We start from the raw sequence: 25,780 nt of genomic DNA, 5'->3' as shown, positions 1-25,780 counted from the left end.
CCCTGTACCTTCTCCACTGCAACTATATCTTTATTGAGATGTGGCGACTGTCAATGTAACATTCCAAGCTAAAAGAAAAAAAAAAAAAAAAGCAAACTGGTAGTAGTTTCTCAGTCAAGAAGCCTGTGTGTTACTGATTCAGAGCAGTTTGTTTCCTCCTGTGGAAAGGTACGGTGATTGTTAAAACTCACCTAAGCGCAGCATTCCTTGACCACTGTACTTGTCTTCCAACCAATTTCCTTCATATATGGTTCCATTTGCAAAGTACATTCTACCCCAACCACTTCTTTTATCTCCTTTCCAGTCTCCTTCATAAAAGTCTGTGGCTGAGTAAAATGCTGTCCCGTAGCCCTAAAATTAAAAATGTAAACCAATTTTGCTATAACAAATCCCGCATTAGAGGTGTAACACATGTGATTCCCATATCCTATGAAGGCATGAGAGGCCCATAGTAAGTCGGACGGCTATAGTGACGTTTTTAATCCTCTATCATACAGGCCAATGTGCCTGGGAGAGAGACATGTTTACAAGAGATGCCTCTGAACTACATCAAGGTTTGCTGGGTCTAGTTTTTGGAATACCCACACCAAATATTTTATGTGAGAGATTTGCATGCATTCTTGGATAAATGTGGAATATCCTGAAAACCAGACCTGGTTGTAGCTCTTGAGCACCAAAATAGGCCACCTCATTTGGCTATTATAAGTAGGTGTATTCTGCCCTTCATCTAAGCAAGATCCTACATGCTTAATAGTTCAACACTTGCAACTCCTAAATGGCTCTAGTGAGAGCCTGGAAGCACATTTTTGATCCTAAGTTGTATCACAGTTTCCAGAGGGCACAAAGAGTTGAGAAGGAACACTGTTACTGTTACTCAATTACCATTTGACATATTGAGGCAAATGAATATAAAGTGAACTGCCAAGATCATGCGCTGTCAGAGCTAGGGATGACTTGAACTTCTCTCCCATTGGTTATGACCAACCTGCATGGAGCAGTAAGCCCAACCCTAAACACCAATGCGATGATTGTTTCGGGCTTGTATAACCTGAAGGGAGCAACCATGGTTGCAACCCAGTCATCAATCTGCATGGATGACTTGGACAATAACCTCACTGATTTTAGTGACTGGGGGGGATTACAACAAGTGTTAAAGACATGGAAGGGGGGTCTGGGTTTTGGATTAAATATGGGTTTATAATTAAAAAGGAGGAAAATGACCAGGCTTGAAATGGCCTAGCAGTGGACGCCAGCATTGGGTAAAAGATATTTGGGGGGGGGGAGGAAGCTTGAGTGTGGGAATGTATATGTTCCTCTACCCAAAGTGAGAGAGAGACAAAGATGCAGACTGGGGGTGCTAATTGCACTTTATCTGCTGTCATTTTGGAAAGGCAACTTGGGCTGGTCTGATGCTACCTAAGATAGTGAGGCCCAGGTCAGCCGGAGGCATGGCCCGCTACTTCCCCACCCCCCTTGGGACCTGAAGAGGCCAATCCTTTATTTAAACCAATTTATATTCACCAATCTGGACATCGTGGCAGATGGCTATTCACATGCATAGTCTTACAAGTAACATCAAATAGCATTACGTACTGCCTATCACTGGGCCTGTGAAGGGGAGGATGAATTGGATAAATGTGAGGGTGGAGGTCCTTCTGTGTCGCTAACAGGCTATGGTTGGCCCTCGGTGCATGAGGACCATTCACACCTAACCCTTCCCCTGAGGTATGTCCTTTTTTTTTTTTTTTTTTAATGAGATGATGATCTGAGCAGTGCTTTTGCTACTTTCAATTCCATTCTCACCCAGCCTCCCTCCCTCTTTCGGTGTGGTTTATGTTATCATGGGTTTCATTACTTGCCCTAGTTGTTGCTGCAGGGGGTACCTGAGCATAAGATGGGACCTTAATACAATACTGAGCGTCTGGTAGATGAGGCGCGCTGTGAGGTCTGGGTTCAGCCCTGTGCATGGTGGGCTCTGAGCTGGCAGGGGCCTGAGATCAATGGGTCTATGGGGTGGGTTAGTTTTAGCTCGCTGGGCTGTGGCAGGTAAGCTACCAGGCCCAGTTTACTGATTGCTTATTTGTATTATAAAAGATGCTTGTGGTGTTGAGCTGAGGGACAGCAGCATTTGACCTCTAAGTACATTTGCTATGTTTTGTTTATATACGAGTGTGAGTGGATGGGCACGAGAGTCGAAGGCTGAACGTATTAACTATAGTCAGTGAGTTTACCCACAAGATTATACTTCTTTGTAAGAATATCATTAATCACAATCAACAGACCTGAAGACCCCGTTCCTGGACTTCATTCTCTGCTTCCCATTAACTTAGCAAGTGCGTGTCTTCTCTTCCCATAGCATGACATTATAGGAGCACGTCTCAGTATAGGTCAATTAAATAAACAGTTGCAATTATACAACAGTAATCTCCACGTGTCCCCTTTGGTACATGGCTGTGCATGACTCTTAATGTGTCAAAAAAGGATTCTGCTGCTTTTTCATATTTTGCATTTTCATTACAAAATTAACAAATGATGAAGGGCTAACTTGGTGGCTACACCCTAGCAGGCAGAGGAGCTGGGTTTGATTCCCAGGTCGGCTGGGATCGGGGATGCTGTGGAGACAGTGCTCAGAGCTCCTGAAAGCAGGAGTTACACTCATCGAGCAAAGGTGACCCCCCCTAGGAACCAGATTTAGGGTGTACTGTAGCAGGAAGGGGCAGTAGTGCATGGACCCTGGCCAAGGATTGGACTAAAGGAAGCTGGGAAGGAATTTTAAAGAGAGGGGAAATCCTCAGGAAGTAGTACATTTATTTATTTGTTGAGTTTTATATACCGGCATTCGGTAAAGCCATCATAACAGTTTACAAAAGCTCAAAATGCAAGATTTTTAGCAATTGAGCAAAAGGCATAACAGGAAGTATATTAAAATAATATATTTAAGTATATTAAATGAAGGCTCCTTGTTCTTTAGCCCAATAATGACCAGTTCTGATTGAGCTGGAAGCTCAAGGAAGCAGAAGGAAAAATGCCAGGTCCCTAAAAATAAATCTGGAGCAGTTAACGAACAATCCCAGCAGATGGTGCTCTGACTACAGAACCAGAGTGTTCCTCCTGATCAGTCAATGCTACATAATATAATAAGCAGGGATTTCTCTATTTAAAATGTTTACTATTTTTTTTGGTAGTTTAAAGGATTATAATTTTATTAGAGAGGAAAAAAAAAGTTAATTGGTAATTTAATCTTCAATTATCAGCAGTGCTGAAGAGTTACATTGTGTTGTAAAATCTTTCCGAATAATTCCAATTTACCGACAGACTGAACTGTGAATCTGGGGAATTACTGGGAAAGGCCATTTATCTGTTAAATCTGACTGGTGCATCTGGCAAATACTTACCCCACGTGATTACCTGCTGTGTTGTCTCTTACCGAGCCTTCTGGGCCACAGCTTTTATTTATTTATTTAAAAAGCTTATGAGCTGCTGCCTCCGACAGGTGCAGGTAACAAAGAACACACAACAAATGTGGACATTAAACAGTCTCTTTGTGACATACATCACTCTTTAAAGCACGCAAAATTAGTCAAGCTTAGCTTGAAAATAAGTCTTCCCTGAATTTTCCCACATTGGGTTGCCCTCTTAATTCTTGGGGAAGCGAGTTCCACAGGACGGGTGCAAAATACGAAAAAGCTCTGTTATGGGTCAGTTGCTTACGGCATTGTCACACGGGGACACCTCAAGTTGTTGGGTCCCTACCGACTTTATTGGCTTATCCCATTTCAACCTCCCAGCGACAGTAGATTTGGGTCCAGCGAGGAGCATCTTAGGAATCAAAGTCAATGTTCCACTGATGTCTTATTTTCAGGCAATGCAAACCAATTATAACTGGGGAAATATGCTCTCCCCCCAAAAGGCCAGCTGCCGCACTCTGGACTAGCTCTAGCACAGGGATTAGCTTTTCACGTAACCCTTTTATCGTATTTTCTTGTTAGACAGAAAAAGTCTTTTACATTGGAAGGGAATCCTCGATAACCGCACCAGCTGAACATAAGAGCATAAGAAGTTGCCATGCTGAGTCAGACCAAGGGTCCATCAAGCCCAAACCAGGCCACATGAACCTGGCAAGTGCCCAAACACCAAGAACAACCTGCGAGCTCCCTGTTCCAGAAGTACTGCTTACATGTCTCTTGTCATTTTGCCACCAACCAGAATATGCTTTCCTGTAGTCTCCAGTGACGGGGTCAGGAAGGCTGTATGTCCCAAACCCATTTCGTTTCCCAAACATCCAATCGCCGTCGTAAATAGCTCCGTTACTTTTCCAGCTCTGTGTGCCTTTACCTGTTCCAACAAAGTATGATGTTTGTTAGCGATGGAGCTGTTACTATGGGACATGCTATAGTACAACAGAAGGCCCGACGCTAGGTTTTGGGCTTTTCACAGTTCTAATTTGTTTTTCATGATAAAGAGGTTTTTGGAGTTTCACTATATAAAAAAAATTGGAGGCTGGTGGTCAGTTAATGATTACAAGCTTTAATGGTAACCGGGATGGTACCTACACGTATGATATGAAACTACTACCTCCTCTATTAAAATTTTAAGGAGATGTGTCCTATTTTGAAATTTATTTTATTTGTGTGCTTTTATATACCGAAGTTTGGAGCAGTCCTTCACTCCAGTTTACAGTTATAGTTTACCTTATTACGTTGTTTCCAATACTCAATATGCCTGTTATAGTTTACCGTATTACATTGTTATAATAGGCATATTGAGTATTGGAAACAACGTAATACGGTAAACTAAACAGTTAGGAACATTGGTAACAAATATAATAGAACTATTTCGTATTGATAACATTTTCTACTTTACATCTTGAATGACAATGGTCTGTTGTAGCAGATAATTTAAATGCTATAGTAGATTATTTGGCAATTAGATAACGTTTTGTATTTGACAATTTTTTAAAGTGCTAAAAAATGGGATGTGAGGAGAGGAAGATGGAGAGGGGGGAGGATGGGGTGCGGAGGGAGAGGGTTCTGGAGGGTGAGCGCTTGTCTAGTTCAGGTGAGGAGAGGGGGTAGGTGATGGTGTTTAAAGATCTGTGTGGATACTAGGAGCTTGGTAATTGAGCATCATAATAGGGGGAGGTGTATAATGTTGCAGTGAGAATTAAGAACATAAGAAAATGCCATACTGGGTCAGACCAAGGGTCCATCAAGCCCAGCATCCTGTTTCCAACAGTGGCCAATCCAGGCCATAAGAACCTGACAAGTACCCAAAAACTAAGTCTATTCCATGTTACCATTGCTAATGGCAGTGGCTATTCTCTAAGTGAACTTAATAGCAGGTAATGGACTTCTCCTCCAAGAACTTATCCAATCCTTTTTTTAAACACAGCTACACTAACTGCACTAACCACATCCTCTGGCAACAAATTCCAGAGTTTAATTGTGCGTTGAGTAAAAAAGAACTTTCTCCAATTAGTTTTAAATGTGCCCCATGCTAACTTCATGGAGTGCCCCCTAGTCTATTATCCGAAAGAGTAAATAACAGATTCACATCTACCCGTTCTAGACCTCTCATGATTTTAAACATCTCTATCATATCCCCCCTCAGCAGTCTCTTCTCCAAGCTGAATAGTCCTAACCTCTTTAGTCTTTCCTCATAGGGGAGCTGTTCCATTCCCCTTATCATTTTGGTAGCCCTTCTCTGTACCTTCTCCATCGCAATTATATCTTTTTTGAGATGTGGCGACCAGAATTGTACACAGTATTCAAGGTGCGGTCTCACCATGGAGCAATACAGAGGCATTATGACATTTTCCGTTTTATTCACCATTCCCTTTCTAATAATTCCCAACATTCTGTTTGCTTTTTTGACTGCCGCAGCACACTGAACAGACGATTTCAATGTGTTATCCACTATGACGCCTCAATCTCTTTCTTGGGTTGTAGCACCTAATATGGAACCCAACATTGTGTAATTATAGCATGGGTTATTTTTCCCTATATGCATCACCTTGCACTTATCCACATTCAATTTCATCTGCCATTTGGATGCCCAATTTTCCAGTCTCACAAGGTCTTCCTGCAATTTATCACAATCTGCTTGTGATTTAACTACTCTGAACAATTTTGTGTCACCTACAAATTTGATTATCTCACTCGTCGTATTTCTTTCCAGATCATTTATAAATTTATTGAAAAGTAAGGGTCCCAATACAGATCCCTGAGGCACTCCACTGTCCATTCCCTTCTACTGAGAAACTTGTCCATTTAATCCTACTCTCTGTTTCCTGTCTTTTAGCCAGTTTGCAATCCACGAAAGGACATCGCCGCCTATCCCATGACATTTTACTTTTCCTAGAAGCCTCTCATGAGGAACTTTGTCAAACACCTTCTGAAAATCCAAGTATACTACATCTACCGGTTCACCTTTATCCACATGTTTATTAACTCCTTCAAAAAAGTGAAGCAGATTTGTGAGGCAAGACTTGCCCTGGGTAAAGCCATGCTGACTTTGTTTCATTAAACCATGTCTTTCTATATGTTCTGTGATTTTGATGTTTAGAACACTTTCCACTATTTTTCCTGGCACTGAAGTCAGGCTAACCTGGTCTGTAGTTTCCCGGATCATCCCTGGAGCCCTTTTTAAATATTGGGGTTACATTTGCTATCCTCCAGTCTTCAGGTACAATGGATGATTTTAATGATAGGTTACAAATTTTTACTAATAGGCCTGAAATTTCATTTTTTAGTTCCTTCAGAACTCTGGGGTGTATACCATCCGGTCCGGGTGATTTACTACTCTTCAGTTTGTCAATCAGGCCTACCACCACATCTTCTAGGTTCATTGTGATTTGATTCAGTCCATCTGAATCATTACCCATGAAAACCTTCTCCATTATGGGTACCTCCCCAACATCCTCTTCAGTAAACATCGAAGCAAAGAAATCATTTAATCTTTCTGCGATGGCCTTATCTTCTCTAAGTGCCCCTTTAATCCCTCGATCATCTAACGGTCCAACTGACTCCCTCACAGGCTTTCTGCTTCGGATATATTTTAAAATTTTTACTGTGAGTTTTTGCCTCTACAGCCAACTTCTTTTCAAATTCTCTCTTAGCCTGTCTTATCAATGTCTTACATTTAACTTGCCAACGTTTATGCTTTATCCTATTTTCTTCTGTTGGATTCTTCTTCCAACAGAAGAAAATAGGATATAGGAAAATAGGGCATTACACCTAGCTAGCATTAGGCTTGCCGGTCAAGTCTCTTCCTCTTATACACTATGTTAAACCCAGTTCTTTGTATCCAAGTTTGATCATCCTGGTTCAATGTAAGGCATTCTCATGTCATGGTTATTGTTGGAATGTAAACCGAAGTGATTGGCAACTTTGTTACTTGAATATCGGTATATAAAAGTGCTAAATAAATAAATAAAATTTTGAATGAAGATCTTTTGGCTAAAATAGCTTCTTTCACCTCCCCTTTTAACCATGTCGGTAATCGTTTTGCCTTCTTTCCACCTTTCTTAATGTGTGGAATACATCTGGACTGTGCTTCTAGAATGGTATTTTTTAACAATGACCTCGCCTCTTGGACATTTTTACTTTTGTAGCTGCTCCTCTCAGTTTTTTTCTAACAATTTTTCTCATTTTATCAAAGTTTCCCTTTTGAAAGTTTAGCATGAGAGCCTTGGATTTGCACACTGTTCCTCTTCCAGTCATTAAATCAAATTTGATCATATTATGATCACTATTGCCAAGTGGCCCCACCACCGTTACCTCTCTCACCAAGTCCTGTGCTCCACTGAGAATTAGATCTAAAATTGCTCCCTCTCTCGTCGGTTCCTGAACCAATTGCTCCATAAAGCTATCATTTATTCCATCCAGGAACATTATCTCTCTAGCGTGTCCCGATGATACATTTACCCAGTCTATATTGGGGTAATTGAAGTCTCCCATTATTACTGCACTACCAATTTGGTTAGCTTCCCTAATTTCTCTTAGCATTTCACTGTCCGTCTCGCCATCTTGACCAGGTGGACGGTAGTATACCCCTATCACTATAGTCTTCCCCGACACACAAGGGATTTCTACCCATAAAGATTCAATTTTGTATTTAGTCTCATGCAGGATGTTTATCCTGTTGGACTCTATGCCATCTCAGACATAAAGAGCCACACCTCCTCCCGGGTGCTCCTCTCTGTCATTGCGATATAATTTGTACCCCGGTATAGCACTGTCCCATTGGTTATCCTCTTTCCACCATGTCTCTGAGATGCCAATTAAGTCTGTCATCATTCACTGCTATACATTCTTTTTTTTTTTTTTTTTTTATTTAAAGTTTTAAGGTGACAGAAGCAGTAAAACAACCAAGCGCAAAAAATATTACAATCAAACACAAACTTCCGTCTCCCGTACCTTATAGCATTAGGCTACTAAAATGAATGTTCTTAGTTTCATACACCTCCATGAAAACCATTCATAGTTATACATAAAGAGTAGGTAGGTATATGTTCCCCCCCTATACCCCCCCCTCCACCCACCCCTCTCTAAACAGCAAAATACATTAGGATCTTTTACTCCTCAGGAAAAAAAGAAATAACAACAATGAGAAGAGAATGAAAGAAAACAGAGTGTGAGCCCCCTCAATGAACTAAGCCAGAAGACTTAAGTCTTCGTGCCCTTCAGGGCTAACGTATTAGCTCAGTCCATGCCCTAGGCTCACTGTAAGAGCTCAGAAGAACTGTTCACTGCTATACATTCTAATTCTCCCATCTTACTTCTTAGACTTCTGGCATTAGCATACAAACATTTCAAAGTTTGTTTTTTGTTTGTATTTTCATTCTGCTTTTTAATTGATAGGGATAAGTTAGAATTTTTTAGCTCAGGTGAGTTTTTAGTTACAGGCACTTGGACTATTTTTCTAATTATTGGAACCTCACTGTCGGGATGCCCTAATTCTAATGCATCATTAGTATCCTTTGAAGATACCTCTCTCCGAACCATGCGCTGCTGAGCGACTGTCAGCTTTCCCCTTTGTTCTAGTTTAAAAGCTGCTCTATCTCCTTTTTAAAGGTTAGCGCCGGCAGTCTGGTTCCTCCCTGGTTAAGGTGGAGCCCATCCCTTCGGAAGAGACTCCCCCTTCCCCAAAAGGTTCCCCAGTTCCTAACAAAACTGAATCCCTCTTCCTTGCACCATCGTCTCATCCACGCATTGAGACTCCGGAGCTCTGCCTGCCTCTGGTGACCTGCGCGTGGAACAGGGAGCATTTCAGAGAATGCTACCCTGGAGGTTCTGGATTTAAGCTTTCTACCTAAGAGCCTAAATTTGGCTTCCAGAACCTCCCTCCCACATTTTCCTATGTCGCTGGTGCCCACATATACCACGACAGCCGGCTCCTCCCCAGCACTGTCTAAAATCCTATCTAGGTGACGCGTGAGGTCCGCCACCTTCGCACCAGGTAGGAAGGTTACCAGGCGGTCCTCATGCTCACCAGCCACCCAGCTGTCTACATTCCTAATAATTGAATCACCAACTATGACGGCCGACCTAACCCTTCCCTCCTGGGCAGTAGGCCTTGGGGAGATATCCTCGGTATGAAAGGATAGTGCATCACCTGGAGAGCAGGTCCTTGCTAAAGGATCCTTTCCTGCTACACCAGGTTGATGCTCTCCAATCATGAGACCACCTTCCTCCAAGGCAGCACCAGGGCTGCCAGTCTGAAGTTGGGACTTGGCTACTATGTCCCTGAAGGTCTCATCTATATACCTCTCTGTCTGCCTCAGCTCCTCCAGGTCTGCCACTCTAGCCTCCAGAGATCGGACTCATTCTCTGAGAGCCAGGAGCTCTTTGCATCGCATGCACATGTACAACTTCTCACCGGTGGGTAAAAATTCATACATGTGACACTCGATGCAAAAGACTGGGAAGCCCCCCTCTTGCTGCTGGACTGCTGCCTTCATCTCTATTTTAATCAGTTCCTAGTTAAGTTTTAGGTTGCTATGGGAGTAGGAATGTGTCTAATGTCCTTCAAATGTATTAGTGAATTCACTATATGTCTGGTAGTGGCCTTCAGGGGTCTGATCAAATTCTCAATAAAGTTTTTGTTGTTGGGTTTTTTTTTTAATGAAAGTGGCACCTGCCTATAAATTAAAGGATGAGCTAGGGGTGGGTGGGGAAATACAAGCAGTCTAACTTCAGTTAGTCAGCCTGAGTGACTCACTGCTGTCTTGATTAACAAATGTTAGTACCTATTCAAACCAAGTCACACTACCTCAACACCTTTCAAAGGTAAATAACTGGACTGAACTTTCCAACCTTTTTACTTAGGTATACACCGCTCCTAGCTACTTTTTTTTGTTTTTAAATACAAACAGTTCTGCTTGCTAGCTGCCTTACAGACTTTTAACAATAAACACACTACCTACTGCTTTCTAGCTGCCTTACTGACTATTTTAAAAATACAAACAAACAGTCTAACTTGTTTATTCACTCTTACTATTAAAAGCACAAACACACATACACACACTAAATAATATTCCCAAATAGTTAACTTTGTCTTTCTTAATAGTATTGGGGCAATGTCCCAAGCAAAAACTTACTGATTCCTTTCAGCCACCAGCAAGGTGATCCTCTCCTCTCAGTACCATCTTTGTAGGCTTGTTGAAATAACCATGTTTTGAGTAGTTTTCTGAAGAGTTGTGTGTCATTTTGTAGCCTTAGGTTTTCTGGTAACGAGTTCCACAGATTTGGCCTGGCTATTGAGCTCGCTCTTTCTCTGACTGTTGTGAGGTTTGCGGTAGAGATTGGTGGAACTGCTAGTAGGGCTTTGTTAGCTGATCTTTTGTTTCGTTGAGGATGATGCTTTTGGAATATAGTATTTAGGCAGTTGGTTTCATTGTTATGTATGGTTTTGTGAATGATGGAGAGCATTTTGTATTCTATTCATTTTTCAATGGGTAACCAGTGCAGTTCTTTTCGTACAGGGGTGATGTGTTCTGTTCTTTTGTGGCCGGTGAGTATTCTAGCTGTGGCGTTCTGTAATATTTGGAGAGGTCGTGTGGCTGTTTTGGGAAGGCCTAACAGTAGTGAGTTGCAGTAGTCAAAGCATGTGAATATTAGGGACTGAAGTATTGTTCTGAATTCAGGTTGGTTTAGAAGTGGTTTTAGATGCTAATTATTAATTAAAAATTAATAATAACACATGAACTGTTTTGTTTTCAATTAGTTCTTTTTTTTGTTAGTTTTTTGTGGTGATATAATAGTCTACTCACATTTAGGCAAAGATTTGGGGTTTTTGACACCATAGTCCTAGCCAGACCCAACCCTATGGATCCCATCAGTAGGTTTAAATTCCCAGCAGATGACTCAAATGCCGAGTTTTAAGATGCTTTATGAACTGCAAGTTATTAGCTTCAAGTCTTGAAATCGGTCAATGGCAAGTTCCACAACCGAGACACTTTTCCCAGAAAACCTTCTTTCCCTGCACGTTGTTTAGGTAAAAGTCAACCAGCATTCCTGGCAAGAGCCTGAAGGGCTACTAAGGAGAGTGCCAAAAGAGCCTACCTGCTACTGAACTGGGTGCAAAGCCCTTCAAAACCCTAAATACGATGAGGATTTTTAACTGAATGAAAAGTTTGACAGGTAGCCAGCGTAAGGCTAACAGCAGCGGTGCAGCCCTGTCCCTCCTTCTCAAAAATCTAACACACACTCAGGCTGGGTGCACTGGTTAATCCGTGGTTGGACACGGCTTTTGGACTTTAGGCCAAAACCCCTTCTGCTATAAGAGGATTAGCATGTCCAAAGGGGTCGTCCAACACCCCCCCCCCCCCCACGAAGCTAATAGTGCTCATCACATGCATGTTGATGAGGCAATTAGCTATTCTCCCCCCCCATACAAAAAATAAAGTGTGCCCAAAGCAAATATTTTTACCTTCAGAAATTAACGCCTGCTTTTCTGTACTTCCTCCAACTTACTATCCTAGCAATATTAAGTCAGAGGAACAAGAAGAACTTAAAAAAAAAAAATCGCCATCACAACAGTTTACAAAGTTTTGATGTTTAACAGAGTTTCCAAAGGTTATTATGATTGTTAACCTAAATCACTTAACTTAGGTAATATATATATTATTAACTTTATTAACATGGATCGGGTGTCAGTTTTAATGTCAGTAGGGGGAATTAATGACCGAGGGTCATTGGGAGATTTGGTAGGTTTTGGTAAACAGCCAGGTTTTTAGTTCTTTTTTGAAGGCTTTTGAATGTTGCTGTGTTCTGAGTTCGATTGGGAGTGCGTTCCAGAGTTTGGGACTTCCTAGGGTTATGGCTCTCTTTCGAGTTGTTGTAAGTTGTTTGGCGCAAGCAGGCGCAATTTTTAAAAGACCTTTGTTTAGCTGAGCGGAGGTTTCTATTTGGTGAATGTAGTTTTATGGATGTGCTTAGCCAGTTTGTTAGAGACTTACAGAGAAAGACAACTAGGTAAGGTATTTGGTCATCTGGCATCGTCTCCTATATTGCTATATATGTGCTTGCTTATGTGTGCATTCGTAGGACAGAAACACCAAAATCATATTCCTCAAGTAATCAAAGGAAGCCAAGTGCAGGATAGGTCATCAAGGGATGGCCAGGGGAAGGGAGAAAGAGGTCCTTCTGTAAGCCCATGCTTTGCAGTCTGTGAAGGGGAACCACCCTCAGAGGGGGGACAAGCCCACCTGAAACACCAGTGAAGATGCATCCAAGGGAACTCGCCAAGATCTCAGCCCGTTGGACTTGTGGAAGGGTTTGCGATAAAGTTCTTAGAGCCCCTTCGCTTTTTGCGGGGAAAGCCTTGGCAACAGAGCAGAAGCGATGTAAGGGAGCCATGTGAAGATTCAGGATTGAAGGCAATGTCTGCCTGGGGAGGCCAAGTGAGTTAGCAAGGGCGCGATCCCATCAATAACTAGAAGCTGTTATAGGAGCGGATAAAACGTCTGTAGCAGAGCGGGGCACGGTATTCAGCTGGAGTGCACAGAGTACATGTCCAGGTAGTACTGACACTGTAACTACCCTGGTCTGTAAAAGTTACGTTCCCTCTGTGTTTCCTAGGTCATGTTTGCTCTGCTCACTACTCAAATAAAGGGTTTATTAGCTTTGACAACTAGAATGTTTTGGCAGGCAAGGCAAACCGAGCAGTAGTCACTCTGGTTCATAGGACCCTCATTCAGTCGGGACACTGAGGATCTGGTGCACATCCACTGACCCTTATAGTAGCTGCAATGTCTGCTCAATTCAAGCAGTCTGAAATAAGAATCGTACTTACGTTAGTCAGCTGAGGTGTTTTATGTTTGTCGCGTTTTGTTTTGAGAGGGAACACAGCTTCATTACCTTTGCAAAAAAATAAAAGCATGGGGAGGGGAGGACATAGTTATGCATAGGGCTTAATTTGTGGTGGAAGGGCCCAGAATACAGCTCTGGCACTTCTTTTCAGTTTAGGAGGCAGAGCAGCTGGGGGGGGGGGGGGGGGTGCTTTAGCCCCTCCCCTTCAGGAGGCCTAAAGGGGAGAGGGGGGTGAGCTGGAGGGACACAACAGCCATTCTGCTCCCTAATTCAGCCCCCCCCCCCCTCTCCTGTTCTACAGGAAACGGGGAGGGAAAAGGATGTTACTGCAGGGAACAGGCTTAGGAGCAATAGTGGCACTCATCAAGGCTTTAACCCTGGCCTTGGTGATTGGCCCTGCAGCTCACACGGCTCAGACTTGTGTCAGCTAGCCAGGGCTTCAGTGGTGGTGGGGCAGTCCAGGATGGCATTCTGTCATCTTTTTTCCAGGATCCAAGGAAGCAGAGTAGAGCCAGCAGTGTGCGTGAATCAGGTTCATCTCCCCTGCAGAAATGTGATTGCACAAATCATTTCTACCCTTCCCCGGACCGCAGAGGAGGCAAAGCAGAACCTGTTGGAGCAGCCACGCAGCCTTCATTTTCCTGGCACAATCGGGGAGGCCCTGAGGGAGGTGCTTGCCTGCCACCCTCATTGCTTTTGCCACTCCTGGGTTTGTCGCCTTCCTGCCCAGGTTGTTACCTACAGTGATGGCTTCCCGGGCTCTGCTGCTGGTGGCCACACTAGGGGAGGGGGAAGGGGCAAGTGAATGAATGAACAAACAATTATGGAAACTCATTCAAAACAGCCCAGCCACCGCCACTATGATGCTAGTCAAGAAGAGCGGCTTACTTTGCACACAAATTGAAAAGTTTCAACAGCCATCACTGTGTATAAGAGAATAAATGCATCCCTGTAGTTCTGAGGCAATAACAGGTATTCTGGCTACCAGGACTAGCACTAACTTTTCAACCCCGTACACGGGTATATGTCTGAACAGTCATGTGAATAAAATTAATCTGCTAAGAATTTCAACCTCATAAGAACAGAACATAAGAACCTGCCATACTGGGTCAGAGCAAGGGTCCATCAAGCCCAGCATCCTGTTTCCAACAGTGGCCAATCCAGGCTATAAGAACCTGGCAAGTACCCAAAAACTAAGTATATTCCATGTTACCATTGCTAATGGCAGTGGCTATTCTCTAAGTCAACTTAATTAATGGCAGGTAATGGACTTCTCCTCCAAGAACTTATCCAATCCTTTTTTAAGCACAGCTATACTAACTGCACTAACCACATCCTCTGGCAACAAATTCCAGAGTTTAATTGTGCGTTGAGTGAAAAAGAACTTTCTCCGATTAGTTTTAAATGTGCCAGATGGCTATTGGTTAAGAGAAGTCTTCCCACACCACCTGCAGGGTTAAAGATTAGCAGTGTCAGCAAAGCTTTGGAGCTCTAAGATCCTGCTGTGTGTGTATGTCCTGCCCTGCACCACACTAAATGGGCGAGTTAAAAAAAAAATAAAAAGTCTCAAAACATTCCTATTTTTGACAGCATTTAAAAGAGTTATTTATTGCCTCATAGGTTAGCTATTTAAGGACTCCCTTGACACTTAAATAAGCACCAACCCTCATCGCATTAATGTTTCTTTGGGCACAGTGCTTGTACATGTCTTATTTTACTGTTACCTCTTGATTTATTTCGGCCCCTGTTTTTTATGTCATTTTTTATTATGTACGTTATTTTAACCTGTAAACCGTTTTCATCGACAAAAATTGTAAAAGCGGTATACAAACATTTTAAATAAATAAATAAATAAATAAATAAATAAGGGACTGGTCTCGGGGAAACAGATTCACTCCTAAATGGACACTCCCTCACGCCTTGGTCCACCACTCATGAGGACGCAATCTAGATATGTTTTGTCAGGAAGACCCTTTATTAGTCCAGATTTAATAACATCTATGAGTCTCTCATAAAAAAAAAAAAAACCAAAACAAATTAGCCAGTTTTGTTACCCTTGAGGGTAATATATGCATATTTAGGTGTTAAATTGTGAAATCATCTGCAATCATATTTAGACAAGTGGTGCTGTATTATTAGGAACATTAATTATGCCTGCCTTTCAGTGATAAGATACAGCCCTGCAAATTTTCAATGAATTTCTCCTAGGATTTCAGTTACAGCAGCAGGCTCTGTCACCAGATCACTGCCTATCCTGAGCCTAAATTTAGGGAGTCCCCAGAGCATATGAAACGAGCTACAACTTCAAACTGGTCCTTGGGCCCTCGCCAGCCGGTCAGGTTTTCAGGATCTCCCTATTGAATATGCATGAGAAATGTACAGACATCGGAGTTGGTGCATGCACATACATCTCTTGCATATTTATTAGGGATATCCTGAAAGCCTGATTGGCTTTGGGGGAAGGGGAGGAGTGTCTCCAAGGGCTGATGATCTAAAAACAGACAAACAGGGAGGTGCATAAATGGACAACACAATGGACTGTATCCATCACACATAATGGACACACATAATGGACAACACAATGGACTGTATCCATCGCACATAAAAGCTAAGTCCCCTCTTTTGGTCTGTAATTTTCAAAGGTAAAGGGAGCAGAAGTGGCGTTGTGGCCTGCCCCTCTGGGTCTGGCTAGTCTTGCAAGCATTAGCCACAAAAAGAAGGCCCAGCATTTAGCCGGTAGCCTCTTACCAGCAGCAGACACCGAGATGGCGCGAGCTGGATCCTTTTATTTTCTCAGGCCTTTGCCAGGAAGTAACACGCCCTGGGGCCGGTGCAGGATTATTTGGCACCCTAGGCGAACCTTTGGTCATGTGCCCCACCCCCTTACCCAGCTTCACCTACTGACAACAGCCTCAGCACAGTGCTCCCTCCTATGGCAGTTGTTGTGGCTCCGGCACTGTGCTTTTCCTTGGCAATATTGGCTCTGGCACGGCACCCTTCTGAACCTCACGTTGGCAGGAGTTTGCTTCCCCCCAAAATGTTGGCGCTCTAGGTGATGGCCTAGTTTGCCTGATGGAAACATTGGCCCGGATCCTCCCCACCCCCGCCCCATGGCTGTTTCATCGGCCTCCAAGCACCAGTGGCCCATCATGAGCGAGCTGCCACCAGAGACGCCGATAGCCAAACAAACAACTGGAATAAAAATTACTCCTGGGGGAATTCTGCGCTACTGCGGAATGCAGAATTCCTCCTTCCCGCAGATTTCCTCCCTCGCCGCACAGATCCTCCCTCGCGGAAATGAATAAAACAGAACCGGAAGCATGCTGGCACGAGGAGCAAACAGTAAGGAGGAGAAGACAGAGCGAGAGAAGGGAGGGGAAGGGGGGAAGAGAAAGAGAAAGAAGTGGGGGAGGGGGAAAAAGAGGGGCTAAAGAAGAGGCCCTGGCCCTGTGAGTGTATGTTTGAGCCCTTGTGTTTGTTGTGAGCCAGTGGGTAAGTGTCTACCTGGGAGTCTGTATGTGTGGGCGGGGGGGAGGAGAAGAGAGTTGTATGTGGGGAGACAGAACATGTGTGTGACAGATGGCATGTGAGAGAAAGCAAATCATGTAAGAGAGACATTGAGCATGGATACTCAGGTGGAGAGGTTAGCAACAACTGCAGTCCCTGCCAGCTTGGCTCTTCTGCCAGCAGTGTCAAGTTGCCAGGGTCTGGATTGCACTGAAATACAGAAGAATTTGGAAAAAAATATTGTGTTATTTTGAAAAATAAATGTGCAGAATTCAGAAAATGTGTGTGCAGAATTTTCAATTTTTTGTTGCAGAATTTTCAATTTTTTTGTGCAGAATCCCCCCAGGAGTAAAAAATGCAAACAAGTATTAATGAATAAAATTTAACTTGTCATTCTGATGAGTATTTAAGCAATTTTTAAAAGAAAAGAAAAAAAAAAGGTGAAGACAAGCTGTCTGCTTACCATGTTTCAAGTTGTTCAACCACTCTCCCTTATATTGATCACCATTTACAAAGTAAATCGAATGCCTTAATCCATTTTTCTGTGCTTTTATTTCCCACTCTTTCCATAATGGTTCTACACTTCGAGAGCTTTTCCAATAGGGCATAATGTCAGCAGCTGGAATGCAAAACACAGCGCTGTACAACTGGCATGAAGTTCTCGCGCAAACAAAGGTAAGGCATTTCTTCACAAACAGAAGTGCTTAACAGATGAAAAATAACAGTGATCGCCTTGCATTTCATAATAATGTAAATACCATTTAGCCGGGCACCCAATAAAACAAAATCCTTCCTGTTCTTAGCTCATGTTCACGGCAAGGAGAAAATGCCATCGGGGAAGTCACGACCTCACTCCGCCCCTTCTAGGCTGCTGAGATTTTCAGCTCTTGCTTGCCGCGGTGACTTTCGCTAGCATGTTCGGCACCCACGAGTCCACACGCCCTACATCATCTAATCAGATCCAACGGACCAGCAAACGCCCGGCACCCCCCAAGCAAGCCTGCTTGCACCACTCTCCCTCCCATAGGGAGAAGAAAGGAGTCTGCAAGCCCCGAACAAAAGGACTCTGGGTGCAACCCCCCTCCCAGCAACAGCGATCGATTACCTCGGCTTGCAGCGCCGGCGATCCTTTACTGGGGAGTGGGCTGGGGAACGAAGAAGCGCGAGCCAATGAGCGCGCGTGCGCGCGCGCGCACACACACAGGCGGAGTATCCATGGCAACGCCGGGCGCCGGGCGTACAATTCAAAGCCTCCGACTGCCCCACCCCCGCTGAGGATGGGAGGATGCGGGCGCGGGGGAGGGGCCATGGGCTCCCGGTTCGCCGCTGCCCTTCGTTGCAAAGGTTGGGCTTGCATGGGCTTCCCCAGAGTGAGGGGAGAGACCGGGGCTTGGGTAACCGCAGGGTTACAGGCAGGGGAATGTCGGCTTCCCGTTGGGAGAGACTCAAACTCGCCTTGTTTAACGCGGCTTCCGTTGTAGGGGGCCGCCCCATTTTGTATCTATGAGAAAAAAAACCAGTTACAAAACACCCACCCCAGCATCTGATACAGATACTAGTGAAGGGCAGGAATCTGCTAATTCCCTTTTCAGCTTTTAATGTCTCTTACCGAGTACCAGCACGTTTTTCCCTTCAACCAGCTTGATCTGCCCTGTGGTCCCTTATGAAAAAAAAACCCCCCAAAAAACAATCATCCTGCATTTGAGTACCGGCACCTTTTTTTCCAGAAAGTTCTGGTCACCCCTCTTCCCCCTGCCACATGGGTTTCTCATCTTAACTTTGGAGCTGTCCGTCCAATGTCATTCCAATCTGTGCCCCGGGTAGTATATCACCCCATGACATTACCCCACCACACTTTCAGCCTTCCTCCTGGACCTCACCCCAACCCTGCCCAACCATTTAGATCACTACCTTTGTTTCTTATGGGAAAAGGGACTACATCAGTTCACTTGTAGTTTCAGGAAGGTCAGAGCACATTGCCGGGTTTTCAAGCTGCTCTGCCCTTGGTGACTGCCCATAAGACCCCAATCACAGGATATGACATACAAGCATGTGGCACAGATCACCTCTCTCTGAAGAAAAGTTGACATTTCAGGAAGCTTACAGCACATTGTGATATCACTGAGGATTTTGAAAGCTGCCCTGCCATTGGTTGACACAGAGGATTTTGAAAGCTTCACTGCCATTGATTAGTAGTCTAACCATATGCAAATTTTTGTACCAGAGAAGGAAAGCAGGAATTGTGCAATCTTAATGCATTTCTTTGTTTTTCTTACAGACTTAGGCAGGATCAGGGATGTAGTTATTTATACCTCATTTATTTAAAAGATTTCTGTTCTGCTAAATGCTACAACCCTTGCTTAATAGGAGTGACACTTCAACCTTACACACCACACAAACATCACAAAACAAAGGACTATTAAATGTGCCTACAACAGGGAGTACACATCTAACACAAATAACAGCTTGAATGGTTTCCGTAGGGGGTCCCAAGTTGTGGAACTCCCTACCTGAGGCATTATATCTGATAACAGAAAGATATATCTGATAACAGAAAGATAGCGTTTCAAACATGAACCAAAGACATGGCTCTTCAAAAATGTATATGATTTAACGTAGTTTATCAATAGGCAGATAACTTCACTATAAAAAATCATAGATACTGTTAGCAGAATGAGCAAAAGAAATGAGAGGTGTGAAGTGTATCATGACAATTCACTAAGATGTGATGGCCAATGAATTGGAACTTATGTATCACAATCTACTGTCCCAGCACCTAATTAACATGTATCTGATGTTGTGTTGACCTAGAACTGCTGCGTCGGAGGTGGACCCTTGGGCCGAGCTGGGGTTGACGCAACCTGTAGGTAGGGACCTATGGGTCCCCACTGTCGGCAAGCGGAGTGGGTTGATGAACAGAGGCCGGCTGGAGCCTCACCAATACCAGCCCTCATTCCCCGCGGGTTGAGCCTTTGGGAACCGGGGCCGGCTGGACTCAGGTGGGCCTCTGTATGTAGATGATGAGGAAATCGCGTTCAGCCCAGAAACAGCAGAAGAGAGATGGTACAGTCCAGTGGTGGATTCCCGATGAAGACCGGCCCGGGGATTCGCCGCCCAGGCCGGCCCAGGAGATACCACGTGGTCTGCCGAGTGTGGCTCTGTCACGGCCGTGCTCGGCAGACCACGTGACTAGCGCGACCGGCCCACCGGGGGATGCCCGATCCCCTGATAAGCCAATCTGCCCCTGGTACAGTCTTACCCCAGGCAAGGTAATGTCCTGGAGACTCGGGCGCCAAAGGAACAAAGGCAGACAGGGGGTGCCTGAGCAAGAGCTGGCAGAAGCCTGAATTGACCAAGTCCAGGAAGTAAGCTGAAGAGAAGTCAAGGGACAAGCTTGAGTCAGAGCTGGCGGCAATCTGGAAGCAGTGGCAAGCAAGGCTGAGGTCTGATCACAGAGGATAGTCAAGCGTAGTTGAACGATGCTGAAGTCTGGATCTGGAGAGAGGCAACGATGTAGTCAGGCAATGCAGAGGTCTGGGTCTGGAGACAGACATTGGCGTAGTCAGGCGAAGCAGAGGTCTGGGCTTGGAGAGAGTCAATGGCGTGGTCAGGCAAAGCAGAGTCAAAGTCCGTGTAGGCAATCCGAGGTAAGGTGCAAGGCAGGAACGTAGGAACAAGGAGACAGGAACCAGGATCAAACAAGGAACAGGAACACAGGAGTGAGACAAATCTCTAGGAGGTAATGAGTACTCGACCAGCGAGGAGACCTGTTGCAAAGGCAAAGCTAGGGAGCAGAGCCTGCGCTTAAATACTGAAGCTCCGCTGATGTCATTATCTGGGGCCATGGCTTGGTTCCCGCCATTTTATAAGATGGTGCCAGCCGTCCATTGCTCCGATAGACCCTGTCACATGAAAAGGGCAAAGGGCCATCGGCGCCATTTTGATTACTGGCACCTGACGGACCAAGAGCGGGAGATCACTCCCGGGACTCCCGCTGGACCACCAGGGACTTTCGGCAAGTTTTTTTTTTTTGGGGGGGGGGCTTGTAATTAATTCAATTTGAAGGGTTGGGGTGTGTTTCGGTTTTCGTTTCGGGGGCAGAAGAAATAAAATCAGCCCGAACCGCAGGAAAACGAAGTTTCCCATGGTGGGCCAATAACTAAGGCCGAACCAAAAGGTTCGGCCGAATCACATCTCTACAAGAAAATGACATGAGCCCTTCAAGATAAACAAATAAAAACTGGTCAGACATCTCAGAAATAACCTCATTCTCTCAATGGACAAAACTCAAATAAAAGCTGCAAATGCTTGTGAAAGTAGAAAGGTTTTTACATCCTGCTGAATTAAAATAAATCAGGCTCCTCTCTAATAACCTTGATTGCACTAGATTGTTTGTATCCAGTCTTGTATTCAACCTCACCAACAAGAAATACCTGAGTTGTGGGTTTTCTGGCCTGCTTCTAAGTCTGCTGAAATTTCAACTCAAGTTTAGTGCACCAAAGAACTACAAGTTAGCCCTTTCAATCTTGAAACCAGGACATTCTGCAGGCTGACTTTGAGGCTCTCTACAAACTTCCTAGCCACGGAAGGCACCTGAGGTTTGTGCTCCACGATGCACCCAGGACACACCCCGTCATTTCACGTTGCCCACATAAGGGGGCCACTTTCCAAATATCCACCGTGGGACAAAGCCTGTGGGTGCTTTTAACCACGGTGTTTGCAGCACCTTTCAAAATACAAAGCGCCTTCATGCTTTCACTTCAAGACTTGCCAGAGGCACCACAGATATGCAGTTACATTCACCTGCTTTTTTCTGCAGGGAGATTTTTGCTAGAAAATTTGAAAATGCATTTTTCCTCCCTGACCTAAACTCACCCCTGGGAACACTGCCTCTGAATAACGTGCAGGCTTCCAGCCAGATCGAGGGAAGGTATATTTCAGACAGCCAGTGATTGCAGGTAAACGCTTTTCAGCTACATAAATCGCTTTATAAATTGTCCTTCCCATTCACAGACATTCCAACACGAAGCAACATGGGGACCATGAAAAAGATTATAATTTCATATTTCCCAGAATCCATAAATTGCAACGTGAAGCTCGGTCATAGCTCTTTAAGAGATATGAGGTAACATACTGGTGACTATTACTTACAGTTCACTAAACGAAGACAAATACCTACATTCTGAGGCATCCAGGAATACTTTGCTATTAGATGATACAGCCACAGACGCTGGACACCTTCTGACAGGAGTTCCTCACACTCTCTTCATTGAAATACGTTCCTTCTTGCAGTCCTACGGCCACACCTGAAAAAGGGACCCGTGTGGTCTCAAAAGCTCAAACACTACAATCTCTTTTACACTAGTCCTTTGAAAAGATCTCAGCCTACGAAGCCTCCCATTAAACACTATGAAAGCTACACAAGTTATCCAGGAATTCTGCTGCCAGAATATTTAGTCTGATCACACAACTTCAGTCCTGAACTCACTTCACTGGTTACTGGTGCAATTTAGAATCCAGTATAAAGCATTGCCAGTGATACACAATGCACTACTTCTCCTTAAACATCAACTTACTGTTAAAAATACATCAGCCAGTAAGAAACCTCAGATCAGAAAGTCAATGTCTTCTTGATATACCAAGTCACAAGACTATCCGTCTTTGTAAGTCAAGAGGTTGTCTGCTTTCAATAGCAGGTGCACTGCTATGGAACCAACTGCTGCGTTCTCGCAGGAAACAGGTAGGTCCAAAGATGTTTAAAAAAAACAACTACAAATCTACCGATTTAACGGGGTTATTTTCTAAAGGCTTATCGCACGGATACGGCCGTATCGCGTGCGGAAAGGGCCTTTTCGCATGAGATATCATGCAAATTAGGGGGAGGGGAGGAGACGGGGCAGAGTCGGCGGTGTCTTTGCTGCCGGCGATAGGTTAGTAACATTATCGTCAGCAGTAGCGCGCCAAATAGCGCCACCGTGGTGCGAAGGCCTCGGGCTTTCGCAGGCCCGCCCCCCATTTTCGCAGGATTCATCGTTCTGCGAAAGAAGGATGAATCCAGGCCTAAGTTAGCTTTCTACTGAATAATGCAGGTCTATACACCATCAAGGATATTCTTATCCAGGCAGCAGCGTTTATGTTTTTAGTTTCGTATATTTAGCATTGCTATTGGGACTTCCACAAAATACACTGAGACCTTTGCAACAACTTCAAAATGCGACCGCTAGAATTCTAACAGGAGGAAAGAAATTTGATCACATTACCCCCAACATTGATCGCTGTACACTGGCTCCCCATTACATTTAGAATTGATTTTAAAGTTCTTTGTATACTACATAGATCTATTTATAATGAAAGGTCTGAATGGTTGAATGCTGCTATACATTTACATACCCCCAAAGAAATGTGAGATCAGCCAACAAAGGCTGATCGATTCCATCTATTCGGACCGTACATTTAAGTGGGATAAGGGAATGGGCGATCTCAAGTGCTGGCCCGAAACTCTAGAACACTCTCCCTGTTGACATAAGGTTACAGAAGGATTTTTTAACTTTCAAAAAAGATTTAAAGACATGGTTGTTTAGGCAAGCATTTGAGAAAGGAGTTTAAGCATTTTGTTTTTATAGATTGACTGCACTATGATGAATCAGGAACTTGATTTACCTGAGGTCTTTTCTGTCTCTTTTACTTATTTAGGATGTACTTAACTTAATTTTATTAATTTTAGGTTATTTATTATTTTAATACAAATGTTGTCCTTTTAATGATGTTTTAATTGTATTGAACTTTTGTGTGAATCATTCATGTACTAATGATTTTAGTTATTTAATTGACCATACACCATTTGGAAACCGTCATGATTATTATTTTATAGAATGACGTTATTCAAATACATTAAATAAATAAACAAATACATACATATATCTTATTTGTATTTTTATTGTAATATTGTTAATTTGTGTGTTTATTATTTGTATTTAAATTATGAATGTTTATTTGGCAGCCGCCCAGGAAATGGCATGAAGCAGCGTACAAATTTTTAAAATAAACTTCAGTTTTCTTCAGGACCAGTACAGCTACTGGGACCACACCAGGAGCGGATTGGCCTATCGGGGGATCGGGCTTCCCCCGGTGGGCCGGGCTAGCTAGTCACGTGGTCTCGACTGCGTGCCTAATGGCCGTGCTGCCTGACCTCCATCAAGGTAGGTGGTGATTGCAGCCTCGCAGGCCCAGATTGAAGCAATAGTCCCGTCCCCCCCCCCCGGAAGCAGGGCCGACCGACACAGGTGGTAGCTGCAGGAGGACCTGTTACCTAGGCCAGCGATTCTCAACTGGTATGTATTGTCGCGTCACGTGTGCTACTCGCGGCCGAAGAAACAAAGATTGTGTGGCTGCCAGCCACCCCCTGGAGACCAAGCCGGCGGGAGCCGAAGAAATGAAGATCGAGGCCGAAGAAAAGAAGATGGGTGCCGCCCAGCCAGCCCCCGCCGGAGACCAAGCTGGCAGGGGCCGAAGAAATTAAAATCGAGGCTGGTGAGGGCCGAAGAAGTGAACACCGGTGCTGCTAACTGCCGCCGGAGACCAGCTCTTCAGCTGGAGGTATTTGTGTGATGTATTTGAGATCAGAAGGGTGCTTCTGTGTGTGTGTGTATGTGTGTGTGTGTGTGTGTGTGAGGAAGGAATAGTGCTCGTGCTTCTGTGTGGGTGTGTGTGAGGAAGGAATGGTGCTTTTGTGTGTTTGTGTATGTGAGAAAGGAATGGTGCTTCTGTGTGTGTGTTGTTGTGAGAAAGTAATGGTGCTTGTGTGCGTGTGTGTGTGTGTGAGAGAAAGGAATGGTGCTTCTGTGTGTGTGTGTGAGAAAGGAATGGTGCTTCTGTGTGTGACAGGGAAGGTGCTTCTGTGTGTGAGACAGGGAGGGTGCTTCTGTATGTGTGTGGTGTATATGTGAGTCAGGGAGGGTGCTTGTGTGAGTCAATGTGTGTGTGCGAGAGAGAGATGGAGCATGTTTTTGACTGGCTTGTGGCTGTGAGAGAGAGGGCACGTGTGTGATTGAGCCTATTTGTAAGTGAGATAGAACATGTGTGTGACTGAGAGCTTGTGTGTAAGTGAAATAGAGAGAGCATGTGTGTGATTGAAATCCTGTGTGTAAGTAAGAGGGAGCGAGAGCATTGTGTGATTGAGAGAGACTGGCCAGAGAGGTGATGTGTGTATGTGTGAGACTGATCAGGGAGATGACTGGTATGTGTGTGCTTGTGTGTGAGAGAAAGAGACTGGTTGGGGAGATGATTGGTGTATGAGAGACATCAACTGGTCTTGAGGGTGTGATTGGTGTGTGTGTGAGAAAGAGAGAGAAGAGACTGGTTGTGGTCCCTAAGGAAGAGGACCGTGAGGACAGCTTCAGCAGCTACTGCTGCTTCTGGTGTGGCCTGCAAGGGAAAGGAGTAGGAGAACTGCTGGAGAGGGTAAATAAAGGTGGCTTTTTAAGTTCATTTTTCTTGATTGACTTCCATTTTAATTATTGGGTAGTATGTGATGTCTGCTGTTTGAAATATTTTATTGGTGTTTGGTAAAGGTTTCAAAATTTGCTTGAGTCTTTAATTATTGGATATTCTATTCATCAGCTGTTTTGAAATTATTGTATTAGTATGATTTTATAATTATGATTCATGATTTATATATCTTGATTTTATTGATTGTTTCATGGGGAATGGTGATATTTTTGTTTTTCCATTGTTACACTGTATAGAGTCTGGTGTGATGCGTTTTACAGTTTAGTTTTTGTCTGAACATTTCTATTTATACTTTATGTGGCTTTATTCTGTATTTGGTGAGGGTTTGTGTTATGCATGCAAAGACTGAGATGAAGCATTCTTTTAGCATGTGGTTTCTCTGTAGGGATCTGTCGTAGCTTGGCCTGTTCCGTTTTCCTGATAGGAGGTGTATTGATATTTTAGATTCTGGT

At 44.0% G+C, this 25,780-nt stretch overlaps 1 protein-coding gene across 3 annotated transcripts in view; it reads right to left on the bottom strand.

Moving 5' to 3' along the window:
* Positions 1 to 18,866, bottom strand: part of MORN3 (MORN repeat containing 3) — a 31,758-nt gene extending 12,892 nt beyond the window's left edge. The window contains exons 1-4 of one of the 3 annotated variants that reach the window (XM_029619681.1): positions 18,732 to 18,866; positions 17,284 to 17,439; positions 4,178 to 4,335; positions 192 to 351 (exon numbers count right to left, since the gene is read on the bottom strand). In XM_029619681.1, the coding sequence (XP_029475541.1) occupies positions 192 to 351; positions 4,178 to 4,335; positions 17,284 to 17,428 (463 nt within the window). In that variant the 5' untranslated portion in view covers positions 17,429 to 17,439; positions 18,732 to 18,866. Of the gene's footprint in view, positions 1 to 191; positions 352 to 4,177; positions 4,336 to 17,283; positions 17,440 to 17,578; positions 17,807 to 17,925; positions 18,063 to 18,731 lie in introns of those variants that run through there. The other 2 variants (XM_029619680.1, XM_029619682.1) reach the window with 2 other exon arrangements.
* Between the last annotated feature and the right edge of the window lie 6,914 nt (positions 18,867 to 25,780).

The sequence above is a fragment of the Rhinatrema bivittatum genome, chromosome 11 (genome assembly GCF_901001135.1).
Source record: "Rhinatrema bivittatum chromosome 11, aRhiBiv1.1, whole genome shotgun sequence".
In the NCBI taxonomy this organism is placed as follows: domain Eukaryota; kingdom Metazoa; phylum Chordata; class Amphibia; order Gymnophiona; family Rhinatrematidae; genus Rhinatrema; species Rhinatrema bivittatum.
The sequence above is the reverse complement of the archived record's forward strand: the minus strand, read 5'-3'. Positions and strand labels throughout refer to the sequence as shown.